General features: G+C 43.7%; 2 protein-coding genes across 2 annotated transcripts in view; one reads left to right on the top strand and one right to left on the bottom strand.

Annotated features, from left to right (window-relative positions):
- LOC105480260 (insulin degrading enzyme) overlaps positions 1–6,740 on the bottom strand; it is a 139,180-nt gene extending 132,440 nt beyond the window's left edge. Inside the window, exon 1 of the mRNA XM_011738862.3 lies at positions 6,642–6,740. Coding sequence (XP_011737164.1) covers positions 6,642–6,682 — 41 coding nt within the window. The 5' untranslated portion in view covers positions 6,683–6,740. The remainder of the gene's footprint in view (positions 1–6,641) is intronic.
- Positions 6,741–6,933: 193 nt separating this feature from the next.
- The window catches only part of LOC105480250 (kinesin family member 11), a 67,688-nt gene continuing 58,680 nt past the window's right edge, over positions 6,934–15,941 (top strand). The window contains exon 1 of the mRNA XM_011738839.2: positions 6,934–7,307. Within this exon, the coding sequence (XP_011737141.2) occupies positions 7,231–7,307 (77 nt within the window). The 5' untranslated portion in view covers positions 6,934–7,230. The remainder of the gene's footprint in view (positions 7,308–15,941) is intronic.

The following is a 15,941-nucleotide window of genomic DNA, read 5'->3' as shown; positions in this document are numbered from 1 at the left end:
ATTGATTTAACTAGAAATTGTAATATTGGGTATATAGAGAAGGAAATGCAGAGAGAATGGTAGAGTTTGAGAACTAAACCTCACCTACCATAAGATGTCAATAAATAATGTCTAAAATTGATTAATCAAAAGATAACGGTATAGGTCTGGCACAGGGGTGGCTCATGCCCATAATCCTAGCACTTTGGAAGGCTGAGGCGGAGGACTGCTTGAGTCCAGCAGCTGGAGACCAGCCTGGGAAACAAAGCAATACCCTATGTCTATGAAAAAATTTAAAAATTAGTGGGTGTGGTGGTGTGCGCCTGTAGTCCCAGCTACTAATGAGGCTGAGGCGGTAAGATCACTTCAACTGATGCAGTTGAGGCTATTCAGGAGGTGGAAGTGGATTGCTGGAACCCAGGAGGTCAAGGGCCAGGCGTGGTGGCTCATGCCTGTAATTCCAGCACTTTGGGAGGCCGGGGTGGGGGAATCACTTGAGCCCAGGAGTTCAAGACCAACCTGTACAACAAAGTGAGACCCTGTCTCTACAAAAAATAGAAAAAAATTGGCTGGGTGTAGTGGCATGTGCCTGTGGTCCTAGCTACTCAGGAGGCTGAGACAATAGGATTGCTTCAACTGGAGCGGTTGAGGCTGCAGTGATACCTGATAGAGCCACTGCACTCTAGTCTGGGCAACAGAGTGAGACCCTGTCTCAAAAATAAATAAATAAATAAATACAAATAACAGTATATACAAATTCCTTATGAAAATAGAAATATGTAAATGCCTGCACAAACAGCTAAAGTGGTTGGTTGTTTCTGGGGTAAAGGTCTAGAGGCATTGGGGTGGGATAAGGCAGATAAAATACCTTTTTTTTTGTTACAAGCCTTTTAGAACTATTTAACTTTATAAAACATTTCCACGTTTTTCTTTTCTTTTCTTTCTGTTTCTTTTTTTTTTTTTTTTTTTGAGACAAAGTCATACTCTGTCACTCAGGCTGGAGTGCAGTGGCATGCTCTCGGCTCACTGCAACCTCTGCCCCCAGGTTCAGGCAATTCTCCTGCCTAGTATTACAGGTATGAGCTGCCATGCCCAACCTCCGTGTTTTTCTTTAGGAAAAATAAAAATCAATTTAAAATAATTTATTCGAGAAGTACGTATACTCCTGAAAGAGAAGTGCCGGAGCAAACACATGGGCAACGATGTTGCATTGTTAAAATTCAGTTTAACTAGACTTAAATTATTATTATTACTGTTATTGAGATGGAGTCTTACTCTGTCGCCAGGCTGATGTGTAGTGGCATGATCTCGGCTCACTGCAACCTCTGCTTCCCAAGTTCAAGTGATTCTCCTGCCTCAGTCTCCCTTGTAGCTGAGACCACTGGCACACACCATCACGCTAATTTTTTTTTTTTTGGTATCATTAGTAGAGATGGGGTTTCGCCACGTTGGCCAGGATGGTCTCTAACTCCTGACCTGGTGATCTGCCCGAATCGGCCTCCCAAAGTGCTGGAATTACAGATGTGAGCCACCACGCCTGGCCCCAACTAATTTGTTTGTTTGTTTTGAGATGGAGCCTCGCTCTGTTGCCCAGGTGGGAGTGCAATGGCGCGATCTCGGCTCACTGCAACCTCCACCCCCAGGGTTCAAGCGATTCTCCTGTCTCAGCCTCTCAAGTAGCTGGGATTACAGGCATGTGCCACCACACCTAGCTAATTTTTGTATTTTTAGTAGAGATGGGGTTTCGCCATGTTGACCAGGCTGGTCTCGAACCCCTGACCGCAGGTGATCTACCTGCCTTGGCCTCCAAAAGTGCTGGGATTACAGGTGTGAGCCACCGTGCCCAGCCAAGAAATGTTGATTATTAGCCTGAGTAGTTTGAACTCAATAAAGGCAATGTAAAATGGCATTTCAGGGACTGCTTAGTGCAACAAAACACTTACACGTGGCCATTAGACCCTGGCTATCTCTATTTGACCTAGCCCTGAGGGCAAGTACAATAATTCACCCTGTATATTCATTGCCAGGCCCACAGTAAGCACTTCAAAAACAGTATGATAAAAGTGGATACAGGCAGGCATGGTGGCTCACGCCTGTAACCTTGGGAGGCCGAGGCAGGTGGATCATGAGGTCAGGAGTTCAAGTCCATCCTGGTCAACATGGCAAAACCTCGTCTCTACTAAAACTACAAAAATTAGCTGGGTGTGGTGGCATGCGCCTATAATCCCAGCTACTCGGAGGCTGACGCATGAGAATCGCTTGAACCCGGGAGGCAGAGGGTGCAGTGAGCCGAGATTGCGCCACTGCACTCCAGCCTGGCGACAGAGTGGGACTCTGTCTCAAAAAAAAAAAAAAAAAAAAGAATACATGCACACTTAGCAAATGAAAAAAATTCAGGGGGAAAGACAGTAGTTAAGAGCCTGGGAGTTGGAATGGGAAAGAATTCTAAGTTCCTTCCCCAATAGTTAACCTTATACTATGATTAAAGTGTAAGTATAGTCATATGCTGTATGACTACAGACAAACTTATTTGGCTAGTTTACTGATAAAACAGTGGAAAGTAATAGTTCCTACTTCAGAAAGTTGTTCTGAAGATTAAATGAGATGATGCACACAAAGCATTTGGCATGGAATCTGACTCACAGTAAACCGTAGATAAACGGTAGCTGTATCTATTATCAAGTGGAGACTCTTGAATTTCTTGCGTCAACCCATGTGACTATTAATGTATATATTGTTTGAATATTTACTAAAGAGAAAGGAAAGACGGCCCAGCAGGGTAGCTCGTGCCTATAATCCCAGCACTTTGGGAGGCTGAGGTGGGAGGATTACTTGAGACCAGGAGTTCAAGACCAGCCTGGGCAACATAGGGAGACCCCCATATCTATCAAAGGAAAAAAAAATTAGCCAAATCTGGTGGCTTGTGCCTATAGTCCCAGCTACTCAGGTGGCTGAGATAGGAGAATCCCTTGAGCCCAGGAGGTCCAGGCTTCAGTGAGCCGTGATGGTGTATTGTACTTCAGCCCTGGTGATAGAGCAAGATCCTGATTCAGAAAAACCAAAACAAAATGAAAGAAAAGGGGATTTTTTTTTTTTTTTTTTTTTTTTTTTGAGACAGACTCTAGCTCTGTCACCCAGGCTGGAGTTCAGTGGTGCCATCTCGGCTCACTGCAACCTCTGCCTCCTGGGTTGAAGCGATTCTTCTGCCTCAGCCTCCCGAGGAGCTGGGACTACAGGTGCCCACCATCACGCCCGGCTAATTTTTTTTGTATTTTTAGTGGAGACAGGGTTTTACCATATTTATTGGCCAAGCTGGTCTTGAATTCCTGACCTCGTGATCTGCCCACCTCGGCCTCCCAGAGTGCTGGGATTAAAGGCATGAGCCACCATGCCCAGCCAAAAGGGAGAAATTAAGATTTTTTTTTTCCTATTATATCCCCGGCACTTTGCATATGTTATTTTCATCCTCACAATAATAGTAATTATTATTATCTCCATTTTACAGATGAGGAAACCAAGGCTGATAGACGTTAAGTAATTTCCTTCAGGTGCTCAATATATATTTATTGAGTAAAGCCTTACTTTGGTGTAAGGCTTTGTTCAAGACACTGGGAAAAGAATACTGAACAAAAAGACAGGGTCCCTAATGAAACTTACATTCTATCCAGGGAGACACACAATATATTGACAATGTAATATACTGTCAATACACACAATATATTGACTGTAGTGTTATGAAGAAAATAGGCAGGGTTCTGGGATAGAAAATTATAAGAGGAAGGCCAGGTGCAGTGGCTCACATCTGTAATCCCAGCACTTTGGGAGGCCAAGGAGGGCAGATTACTTGAGGTCAGGAGTTCGAGACTAGCCTGGCCAACATGGTGAAACCCAGTCTCTATTAAAAATATAAAAAAAATTAGCCAGGCATGGTGGGGCGCCTGTAATCCCACCTGTTCAGGAGGCTGAGGCTCAAGAATTGTTTGAATCCAGGAGGCGGAGGTTGCAGTGAGCCAAGATCATGCCACTGCACTTCAGCACGAGGGACAGAGTGAGACTCTGTCTCAAAAATAAAAAAAAAAGAGAAAATTATGAACAATGTGCTTTAGATAGGGTGGTCAGGATAGGTGTTTTTAAAAGAGAAAGTTCAACTGAGAGCTGAAGAATGAGAATGGGTAAGCCATGCAAAGAGCCAAACACAGTTTAGGGCAGAGGGTATGTCAGGTACAAGGACCTGGCCACAGGAAAAAGCTAGGAGCTCTGAAGCATGGTAATGAGATTTTTGGAAAGTGCCTTTAGTTGATTGTATGGACAAGGGCCAGATCATGAGGACCCTACAGGGCATGGTAATGAGTTTGGATTTCATTCCAAATACAAATGAGAAGATAGTGTAAGATTAAAAAGCAGATGAAGAGCATGGTCTTATTTTCTTATTTCTTAAAAGACACTTCCCTTGCTGAGTAAACGTAATGGAGGGTTCGAGGGGAGGAGAAAAGGGCAGAAGAGAATCTTGTTAAGGAGGTAGATGACAGTTGTTCAGGGAAAAGATAAGAGCCTTGGACTATGGTGATCCATCGCAGGGGAGACAAAATCAACAGGACTCCACTACACATGGAGGAATCAAAGGTTCTGGTTAGCTCCAGCATCCAGATGAGAAAGATTAAGGTGGAGATAAGATAGAGTTCCGTTTGGCATAGGTCCCATTTTGAAATGCCAGCGAGCCACCTAAGAGGAGGTATCAACAGACAGCTGGCTACTCAAAATAGAGATGACCAGCAGAAGGAGCTATAGATGCAGATATTTCCTTGGGGCGAGGGGCCGGAGGGGTGGGACGCATGTAGGGGATTAGCAAGTGGAGGAACATAAAAAGGACATCAGAGCTTTCCACTACACCGGGGTGTTACTTAATAGACTAACACGACATTTAGGTTCTCATGGGTTGTGTGGGCCAGAAGCACAGTTCCAGGAACCGACTACAACATAGTGTGAGATATGATGTTTCTCTTCAAATAACCCGATCAGTCTTTTCTTCTTTAATTCATAGTACCCTCCCCTTTTTCCCTTTTTCTCCTTTTTTTCTTTTTGCCTTTGTTAAATGCCGAGGCACGCCACAATACCAGACGTTATCAATACCAGCTCACATTCCTTTCCTCATTTGAAAAGAGGACTAACTTTCTAGCTCATTACAGACATCCCTTCCCCTTTCCTCTCCGCCTTCTGTTACGTGCCCACCTTATCTAAAAAAAATCAAATGTTTAGCCAAACGGGATTAGTTTAGATTATACGACCCGACCCCAGCCAATGGGAAAAAATATACAGGGGCAGGACTTGGGTCAAAAATAAAGACTCTCCTGCCCCTTTGTTCAGGTGTGCTCTCGTGGCGACTGGCCAAAAAGGCACCCCTCTGCGCAAAAATAAAATTGCTTTGCTAAAAATCCTTTGTTCAAGTATTCAATTTCCTTAAGATTTTAAACGTTATTCATAACAATAGGCTCCTGTTACAGTATTTCCTGATGCGGCATCCCACACCTACAGCGGTCAAGTCACGCCAGGCACTGCCAAGACGCCGAAAATTTCGCCTGCAGCAGACCAGAGGTGACTGAGGGCGCGCAGGCCCCAGCGAGCGCTGCATGCTGGGATTCGTAGGCCGGGGCGGCGGACGTTTGCGCAGCTTCCTTGCTATGCGACCGCCCGCTGCGCCGCGCGGAAACCCGGAGCGCAGCGCGCCCGCGGCCTGCGTTAGTCAGTCAGTGCAGTCGTTCTAAAATCAAGGCGGACCCTGCTTTTTTGCCTGGAGTCGCTTAGAGATGATGACCAAAGGATAAATTCAGAGTCCTCCAAATGGCATCCAGTGTCCATTTCATCACGATTTGGAACCTGTAGTAGCCTATCTCTTAACACTTCCTTATTATTATTATTATTATTTTTTGAAAAAGGGCATTGCTCTGTCGCCTAGGCTGTAGTAATCCAGCGGCATAATCCCGGCTCACTGCAGCCTCGATCTCCCCTGTTCAGCGATCCTTCTGCCTCAGCCTCCTGAGTAGCTGGGACCAACAGGCACGCACCACCACACCAGGCTATTTTTTCCTCCTGTTTATTGTTGAGACGCATCGGGGAGCGGGGGGCGGAGGGGGGTCTCCCTATGTCGCCCAGGCTGGTCTCAAACTCCTGGCCTCAAGCTATCCTCCTACCTCGGCCCGTTAAAGTGTTGGGATTACAGGCGTGAGCCACCGGGCCCCGACATTAATTATTCTTCAAGACTATTCTGGGCCGGGCGCGGTAGCTCACACCTGTAATCCTAGCACTTTGGGAGGCCAAGGCGGGCGGATCATCTGAGGTCCGGAGTTCGAGACCAGCCTAGCTAATATGGTGAAACCACATCTCTACTGAAAATACAAATATTAGCCGGGCGTGGTGGAACATACCTGTAATCCCAGCAACTCGGGGGCTGAAGCAGGAGAATCGCTCGAACCGGGAGGCGCAGTGAGCCGAGATCCAGCCCGGGTGACAAGAGCGAGACCCCGTCTCAAAAAAAAAAAAAAAAAAAAAAAAAGACTATCCTGGTCTCTGCCTCCGGGATGGCGGCTCGCTTTGGACCTCTCTTCTGTGCTTCTATTGCCCTCTCTTACAATTCTCTAATAATTATAATCATGGCGAGTGCTTACCATATATTCCGATCTATTTCCACGAGCTCATTAATTCTCATCCTAACCCTCTGAGATGGTTACTATTATTTCCTCTCTGCAGATGAGGGAATTTTGGGCTAGGGACGTTATGTAAGTTGAGCCACGCTACGCTAAAAGTTCCACGCTTAGTTCCAAAGTCTCAGCTCTGGACTACGAAATTCCGGAGCAGGCGGACAGCCCAACTCTTTAAGTTCCCGCAGGCCACGCTCCGAGGGCGGGGCTCCGGTGAGGACACTGCATCCCATGGTGCCTTGCGCGCCAGCGCAGTCATTGGTCCGGCTACTCGGTCCCTTTTTCAAATTGAGGCGCCGAGTCGTTGCTTGGTTTCTGGGACTTGGGGTGGAGACGAGATTGGTGATTTGGCGGCTCCGGCTGGCGCGGGATAAACGCCACGGCCAGAGTACCGGGTAGAGAGCGGGGACGCCGAGCTGCGTGCGTCGGTCCTCCAGGCCACGCCAGCGCCCGGGAGGGACCAGGGAGACTCCGGCCCCCGTCGGCCGCCAAGCCCCTCCGCGCCTCACAGCGCCCAAGTCCGCGGCCAGGCCTTGATTTTTTGGCGGGGACAGTCATGGCGTCGCAGCCAAATTCGTCTGCGAAGAAGAAAGAAGAGAAGGGGAAGAACATCCAGGTGGTGGTGAGATGCAGGTAGGGAGAGGGCTGACAGGATTCCGAGCGCCGGGGCTTCGCTGCTGGGCCCCCTAGTGCGCGGTCCAGGGAGAGGGATTTTATTTGCATTTCCTGAGGGTCCCAATTTCTTGGTTCTCCTCTTTCTGTTCAATAAAAATGACACCCGGTTGCTGTGTGTGTCTGATTTTTAGCAGAAAATAGTATGTTTGGTTTGATCACTGTTCCATACTGAAAAGTGCGTTATTTTTAAACTATAGTCAATAAAGACTTAGGTGTCACTTATATATGCTACTTCATGTAGTTTGTCCGTTTGGAAGTAAGACTGAATACCTGTTTTGCAGATGGTTTAGCACTTACGTTGGTATTATCGCCTCTAAAAAGCAATCAACCACTGTTCTCTTTATTCTAGATGCAGTATTTTCTGCATCCCTACTAAACAAGTAAACATCTGTCTTTAAACATTAAAAATTAAGTTATAAAGTGAGTTTATGTTTTTTAAAAGATCAAGACAAGCTAAGCTAGTGTAAATTTCTGATTGTGCTACAGTTTTCCCTTTTATCTGCCTGTTTGTTCATAGACCAAATTAAATGGATATTTCGAGATAAGAAGATGTGGAGGGGTGTTCGGCCCTCCCCTGACTCGTTTCCAAATAACTTCCCAATTTTAAAATGAGCTAGAAACTGCTGTTTAGTTAGAATTGATGTATTCAACTTTTTAGAGGCTCTCCACAGTTTACTGAGTTTGTGTTTTGTGTGTCTGTTTTTGTGGCTGTTAACAGTTGCTGTTGCAACTTTTCTGTAAACCCCAAAGTAGTCTAAAATTAAAAGGCTATTTTTTTGGAAAAACCTGTTTGAACAAACTTTCTTAGGCTATTGTTTACTCAGCCCTGGTAACTTCAATTGTAGATATCAAAGGTGATGACTAGGTTTCTAAGCGAGGTGCCAGAGAGGAAATTTGGTGGCAATCTTAAATCTAGCCAGTGACACTTACCAGTTGTTGTACTCTGGGGCTTCTGTTAGTAGTTGTTCTGAAAATTTTTATTTAAAAATGCTGTGCATATAACAAGTGCAAATTTTAAACTTATTTTGGTTGTTTAATAAAACCAGGCAATATTACCTTTTCCATATGCCTTTATTTGATTTCTTTTTTTAACATTAGTTACAAAATACTTCAGACTTACAAAAGTTATTAAGAACAATGTAATAAACATTTGTATATTCATCACCCAGATTAAGAAACAAAACAATCATTGCTGGAGCCCCCCCTTTCCCCTCTCTATCCCTTTTCCTCCAGCCACAGTTAACCATTATCTTGAACTTGATGTTTATGATCCGCATACATTTCAAGCCTTGCCTTACAGGAGATTTACTTTATCACCAATGAATATAATAGTTATTTGCTTGTGTCTAATATTTACAATAATTTTTGTGTAAAGAGATTTTTTTTTCCACATTAGCCTTTTTCTTTCAAATAGCCTTCCTGGTGCAAGTCTGTTATTAAGCTTTCGTAAATAGGCAACTTATGAGTTGCAAGGCCCTCAGGGGTTGGTAAGCCTTTTCTGAAAAGGGCCCAGAGAAATAAATATTTACTTTATTTAAATACTTTAGACTTTGCAGGTCACATGTGGTTTGTTATTTTTTTTTTTTTTTGAGACAAGGCCTTGCTGTCTCGCTCAGGCCCTAGTGCAGTGGCGCAATCTCTGCTCACTGCAACCTCTGCCTCCTAGATTCAAGCGGTTTTCCCACTTCAGCCTCTCAGGTAGCTGGGATTACAGGTGCACACCGCCATGCCTTGCTAATTTTTGTATTTTTAGTAGAGATGGGGTTTCACCATGTTGGCCAGGCTGGTCTCAAACTCCTGACCTCAGGGAATCCACCCGCCTCAGCCTCCCAAAGTGCTGGGATTATAGGCGTGAGCTACTGCACCCCTCCACATGTGGTTTCTGTCACATTATTTTCTGATCTTTTTTTTTTTTTTTTTAAAGAACACTTTAAAACTGTAAAAATAATTCTTAAATCTGGCAGGGCAAGGGCCAGGTTTGACTCACAGGTTAAAGTTTACAGATCCCTACATAATGCGCTACTGGCTATCTTTCTTATGCCCCTGCTATTCTGTCCCCTATTTTTTTCCCAATTTAAAAAGTCACTTTCGAATACACATAATATAAAATTTAACATCTTAACCACTTTTAAGTGTACAGTTCGGTGATATTAAATACATAATATTCTGCAACCATTACTACCATCCATCTCCATAACTCTTTTCATCATGAACAACTGAAACTCTATACACATTAAACAATAACTCCCCATTTCCCTCTCCCATCAACCCCTGACACCTACCATTTACTGTCTATGATTTTGACTACTCTAAATACTTCATAAAATAGAGTCATAATACAGTATTTATCCTTTTGTGACTTGCTTATTCCACTTAGCATAATGTCCTCCAGGTTGGACCATGTTGTAGCAAACGTCTTCTTTTTTAAGGCTGAATAGTATTATATGTATGTATCACATTTTGCTTGTCCCTTCATATGTCAGTGGACACTTGAGTTACTTCTTAATTTTGGCTATTATGAATAAAGTTGCTATGAATATGGGTTTTCAATTCTTTTGGGTATTTACCCAGAATTATAATTGCTGGATCATATGATAATTCTATTTTAAATTTTTTGAGGAACCAACAAACTGTTTTCCACAGTGGCTGGACCATTTACATTCCCACCAACAGTGCATAAGGGTTCCCATTTATCCACATCCTCACCAACATTTATTTTCCGTTTCTTTTTTTTTCGAGTAGCCATCCCATTAGGTGTGAGGTGGCATCTCATTGTAGTTTTGATTTGTGATGATTTTGAGCATCTTTTCGTGTGTTTACTGGCCATTTTGTATCTCTTTGGAGAAATGTCTAAGTCCTTTGCCCATTTTTATATTGGTTTGCTTTTTTGTTGTTGAGTTTTAGGAGTTTTCTCTGTATTTTGGGTATTTTCAGATATATGATCTGCAAAAAATTTTTCCCCATTACTGTGGGTTGCCTTTTTACTCATTGATACTGTGGTCTTTTCTTTTTCTTTTTGGAAGCAGCGCATGGCCTCTTTGCTGATTCTGTTTGGCCCCAGTGCAGACTGTTCTGTGCTATGTGTCTGTAGTGCTGAAACCAGGCCTACCCTGCACCATGTAGAAGTCCAGGCTGTAGATACCAATGCATGGGTCACATTTGATACCCAAATCTATGTGTTCCTGCATCTCCAAACCAGTTTCCGTATCCGAGAAGTTGCTCTTTCTTGATTCACACTCCTGCATCTTTAGGCCTTTCTCCAGGGTTTCTTCTGCTTTGGCCCTTTGTGCAGTAGGTGGCAATCTTTTCATTTCTCCTGATGCCAAAGGATCTGACAATGTATTTGGCTTTGGAGAACACAGGGGTCTGCCTTATGACCTGCTTCAACACCTTGGCTGCCGGGGTCAGTCATCTCCAGTCTCCTCCATACAGATGTTGAGACAGAAAATCGCTGTGTCACCCAGGCTGGAGTGCAGTGGCACAGTCTCGGCTCACTGTAACCTCTGCCTGCCAGGTTCAAGCAATTCTTATTCTTCAGCCTCCCAAGTAGCTGAGATTACAGGTGTGCACCACGCCTGGGTAATTTTTTTTTTTTTAGTAGAGATGGGGTTTCGCCTTTTTGGCCAAGCTGGTCTTGAACTCCTGGCCTCAAGTGATCCACCCATTTTGGCCTCCCAAAGTGATGGGATTATGAGTATGAGCCACTTTGCCTGGCCAGAGTTCTCATTTTTTACCTTGATCCTGCACTGTGATGGAGAAAAGGAAGATAAAACTTTTTTTTTTTTCCCCGCTTGGGTTTGTTTGTTTGTTTGTTTTTGTTTTTTTGAGATGGAGTTTTGCTCTTGTTGCCTAGGCTGGAGTGCATTGGTGCGATCTTGGCTCACTGCAACCTCCGCCTCCTGGGTTCAAACAATTCTCCTGCCTCAGCCTCCTGAGTAGCTGGGATTACAGGCATGCGCCACCACCCCTGGCTAATTTTGTATTTTTAGTAGAGATGGGGTTTTACCATGTTGGTCAGGCTGGTCTCGAACTCCTGATCTTAGGTGATCTGCCCACCCTGGCCTCCCAAAGTGCTGGGATTACAGGTGTCAGCCGCTGTGCCCGGGCTTTTTTTTTTTTTTTAATCCCCCTTTAAATACAGTATCTTGCTTTATTGCCCAGACTGGTTGTGAACTCCTGGGCTCAACTAGTCCTCCTACCTCAGCCTTCCAGGTAGCTGGGATCACAGGGATACTGTCTTTTGATACACAAACATTTAAAATTTTTATGAAGTCCAGTTTGTCTTTTTGTTTTTGTTCCCTGTATCTTTGGTGTTATATCCAAGAAATCAGTGCCAAATCCATTGTTGTGAAGCTTCTGCCTTATGTTTTCTTCTAAGAGTTTTATATAGGTTTAGGTCTTACATACATTTTTGATCCATTTTGAGTTAATTTTTGTATATTGTGTTAGATAAGGGTCCAACCGCATTCTTTTGCATATGGATATTTAGTTTCCCAGCACCATTTGATGAAAAGATTGTCTTTTTCTGATTGAATGGTCTTGACAGCCTTATTAAAAATCATTTGCCCTTATATAAGAGGGCTTATCTGTAAGTGCTATGCTGTTCCATTGGTCTATAAGTCTGTCTTTATGTCAGTACCACATTGTTTTGATTATTGCAGCTTTGTAGTAAGTTTTGAAATCAGGAAGTGTGAGTCCTCCAGCTTTGTTCTTTTTCAAGATTGTTTTGGCTATCTGGACTCCCTTGGGATTCCATATGAATTTGAGGATGGATTTTTCTATTTTTGTAAAACACATCATTGGGATTTTAATACGGATTACATTGAACCTGTAGATCACTTTGGGTAGTATTGGCATCTTAACAATATTAAGTCTTCAGTTCATGAACAAGGGATGTGTTTCCATTTATTTATGCCCTTTAATTTCTGTCAGCAGTTTTTTTTTTTTTTTTTTTTTTTTTTTTTTTTTTTTTTTTTTTGAGACGGAGTTTCGCTCTTGTTGCCCAGGCTGGAGTGCAGTGGTGCAATCTCGGCTCATTGCAACCCCCACCTTCCTAGTTCAAGTGATTCTCCTGCCTCAGCCTCCTCAGTAGCTGGGATTACAGGTATGCGCCACCACGCCCAGCTAATTTTTGTATTTTTACTAGAGACAAGGTTTCACCATGTTGGTCAGGCTGGTCACGAACTCTTGACCTCAGGTGAACCACCTGCCTTGGTCTCCCAAAGTGCTGGGGTTGTGAGCCACTGCGCCTGGCTGGTCTCAGCAGTGTTTTATAGTTTTCATTTTATAAGTCTTCCACCTGTGTGGTTAAATTAATTATTAATATTTTATTCTTTTTGATGCTATTTTAAATTGACCTGTTTTTGTAATTTCCTTTTTAGATTGTTCATTCTTAGTGTATAAAAATGTAACTGGAGGCAAGGCGTGGTGGCTCTCACCTGTAATCCCAGCACTTTGGGAGGCCAAGGTGGGCGGATCATGAGATCAGGAGTTGAAGACCAGCCTGGCCAACATAGTGAAACCCTTTCTCTACTAAAAATGTAAAAATTAGCCAGACATGGTGGCGCACGCCTGTAGTCCCAGCTACTTGGGAGGCTGAGGCAAGAGAATCGCTTGAACCTGGAAGGTGGAGGTTGTGGTGAGCCAAGATCCTGCCACTGTACTCCAGTCTGGGCAACAGAGTGAGACTCTGTCTCAAAAAAAAAAAAAAAAAAAAGAAAGAAAGAAAGAAAGAAATGTTGCTGGATCTTGCATGTTGACTTTGTATCCAGCTACTTTGCTGAATTCACTTATTAGTTCTAACAGTTTTTTTTTTGTGTGTGTGTAATTTTAGGGTTTTCTTTTTTCTTTTCTTTCTTTTTTTTTGTGCAGGATGTGCAGGTTTGTTACATAGGTAAACCTGTGCCATGGTAGTTTGCTGCACAGATCAACCCATCACCTAGCTATTAATTAAGCCCAGCATCCACTAGCTATTCTTCTTGATGCTCTAGCTCCTTGTGCCCCGCTGAATTTTAGGGTTTTCTTTCTTTACTTTTTTTTTTCTTTCGAGATGGAGTCTTGCTCTGCTGCCCAGGCTGGAGTGCAGTGGCACGGTCTTGGCTCATTGCAACCTCCGCCTCCTGGGTTCAAGCGATTCTCCTGCCTCAGCCTCCCAAGTAGTTGGGACTGCAGGCATGCACCCATGTCTAGCTAAGTTTTTGTAGTTTTTGTAGAGACGGGGTTTCACCATGTTGGCAAGGCTGGTCTCAAACTCCTGACCTCAAGTCCCCTTGGGTTCCCGAAGTACTGGGATTATAGGCCTGAGCCACCACACCCGGCCAGGTTTCTATATAAAAGATCATATAGTCTGCAGACAGATAATTTTACTTTTTGCTTTTCTTTTCTTTTTTTTTTTTTTTTTTTTTTTTTGAGATGGAGTCTTGTTCTGTCGCCCAGGCTGGAGTGCAGTGGTGCCATCCTGGCTCCCTGCAACCTCTGCCTCCTGGGTTCAAGCAGTTCTTTGCCTCAGCCTCCCGAGTAGCTGGGATTACATGCACATGCCACCACGCCCAGCTAATTTTTGTATTTTTAGTAGAGATGGGGAGTTCATCTTCTTGGCCAGGCTGGTTTTGAACTCCTGACCTCATGATCCATCCGCCTTGGCCTCCCAAAGTTTTGGGATTACAGGCGTGCTCTCGGCTGTCAACCTTTTCCTTTTCAATTTGAAGATGCCTTTTCTTTTTCTTTTTTCTTTTTTTTTGAGATGGAGTCAAACTCTGTTGTCCACGCTGGAGTGCAGTGGCGCGATCTCTGCTCACTGCAGCCTCTGCCTCCTGGGTTCAAGCGATTCTCCTGCCTCAGCCTCCCGAGTAGCTGGTGATACAGGCATGTGCCACCACACCCAGCTAATTATTTTTTTGTATTTTTAGTAGAGACGAGGTTTCTCAGTTTAGCCAGGCTGGTCTCGATCTCCTGACCTCGTGATCCGCCTGCCTCAGCCTCCCAAAATGCTGGGATTACAGGCATAAGCCACCATGCCTGGCCCTTATTTTTCTTTCTTGCCTGATTGCTCTAGCTAGAACTTCCAGTATTATGTCGAATGGAAGTGGTGAAAATGGGCATTGGGCATCCTTGTCTTGCTCCTGTTCTTTTATTAGTTTGTTTGAGATCCTCCTGCCTCAATTTCCTGAGTAGCTGGGACTGTGGACACACTACTACACCCAGCTAATTTTAAAAAAGAATTTTTTTTTTTTTTAGAGATGTGGTCTCGCTATGTTTCCCATGCTGATCTTGAACTCCTGACTTCAAGTGATCTTCTCAGCTTCCCACAGTGCTGTGATTACAGGTGTGAGCCACTGTGCTGGCCTTGTTCTTGTTTTTAGAGGAACATTCTTCAGTCGTTGACCATCAATTATGTTTGCTGTGGGTTTTTCATACGTTGCTTTTATTTTGTTGAGGTAGTTTCACTCTATTCCTAGTTTGTTGAGTGTTTTTTTTTTTTTTTTTTTTGAGACGGAGTCTCGCTCTGTCGCCCAGGCTGGAGTGCAGTGGCTGGATCTCAGCTCACTGCAAGCTCCGCCTCCCAGGTTTATGCCATTCTCCTGCCTCAGCCTCCCGAGTAGCTGGGACTACAGGCGCCCGCCACCTCGCCCGGCTAGTTTTTTGTATTTTTTAGTAGAGATGGGGTTTCACCGTGCTAGCCAGGATGGTCTCGATCTCCTGACCTCGTGATCCGCCCGTCTCAGCCTCCCAAAGTGCTGGGATTACAGGCGTGAGCCACCGCGCCCGGCCTGTTGAGTGTTTTTATGACTAATGGGTTTTGAATTTTGTCTAATGTTTTTCCTGCATCGATTGCCATGATCCTGTGGTTTCCTTCATTCTATTAATGTGGTATATTACATTGATCAATTTTTACATGTTGAACCATCCCTGTATTCCAGGAATAAATCCCACTTGGTCATGGTGTATAATCCTTGTGCTGCTCAGTTCAATGTGTTGGTATTTTGTTGAGGATTTTTTAATCAGTGTTCATAAGGGATAGTGATCTGTAGTTTTCTTATAGTTGCCTTTGTCTGACTTTGGTATCAGAATAATGCTGGCCTCACAAAATGAGCTGGGAAGTGTTTTCTCCTTTACCAGATTTTTTCTAGGAAAAGATTGAGAAGAACTGGTATTAGATCTTGAAATGTTTTGTAGAATTCACCTATGAAACCGAGATCTAGGGCTTTTCTTTGTCAGGAGGTTTTTGGTGAGTGAGTCTATCTGTTTACTGGTTATAGCTCCATGTGTCTTCTCTCTTATTTTCTTAGTCCATTTAGCTAAAAGCTTGTCAATTTTATCCTCTTGAAGAACCAACTTTTGATTTCATTGGTTTTTCTCTTCTCTTTTTTATCTCTGCTCTAATCTTTATTATTTCTTTCCTTCTGCTGCCTTTGTATTTAGTTAGTTCTTCTGTTTCCAGTTCCTTAAGTTGTAAAGTTAGGGTGTTGATGTGAGATCTTTCTTGCTTTTTAATGTAAGCATTCATAGCTATAAATTTTCCCCTTAGCACTGCTTTTGTTGTGTCCCATAAGTTTTGTTTGGTATGTTGTGTTTTCATTTTCATTAATCTCT

This window comes from Macaca nemestrina, chromosome 9 (assembly GCF_043159975.1).
Source record: "Macaca nemestrina isolate mMacNem1 chromosome 9, mMacNem.hap1, whole genome shotgun sequence".
NCBI classification, from domain to species: domain Eukaryota; kingdom Metazoa; phylum Chordata; class Mammalia; order Primates; family Cercopithecidae; genus Macaca; species Macaca nemestrina.
This window is presented reverse-complemented; position numbering and strand designations above follow the sequence as displayed.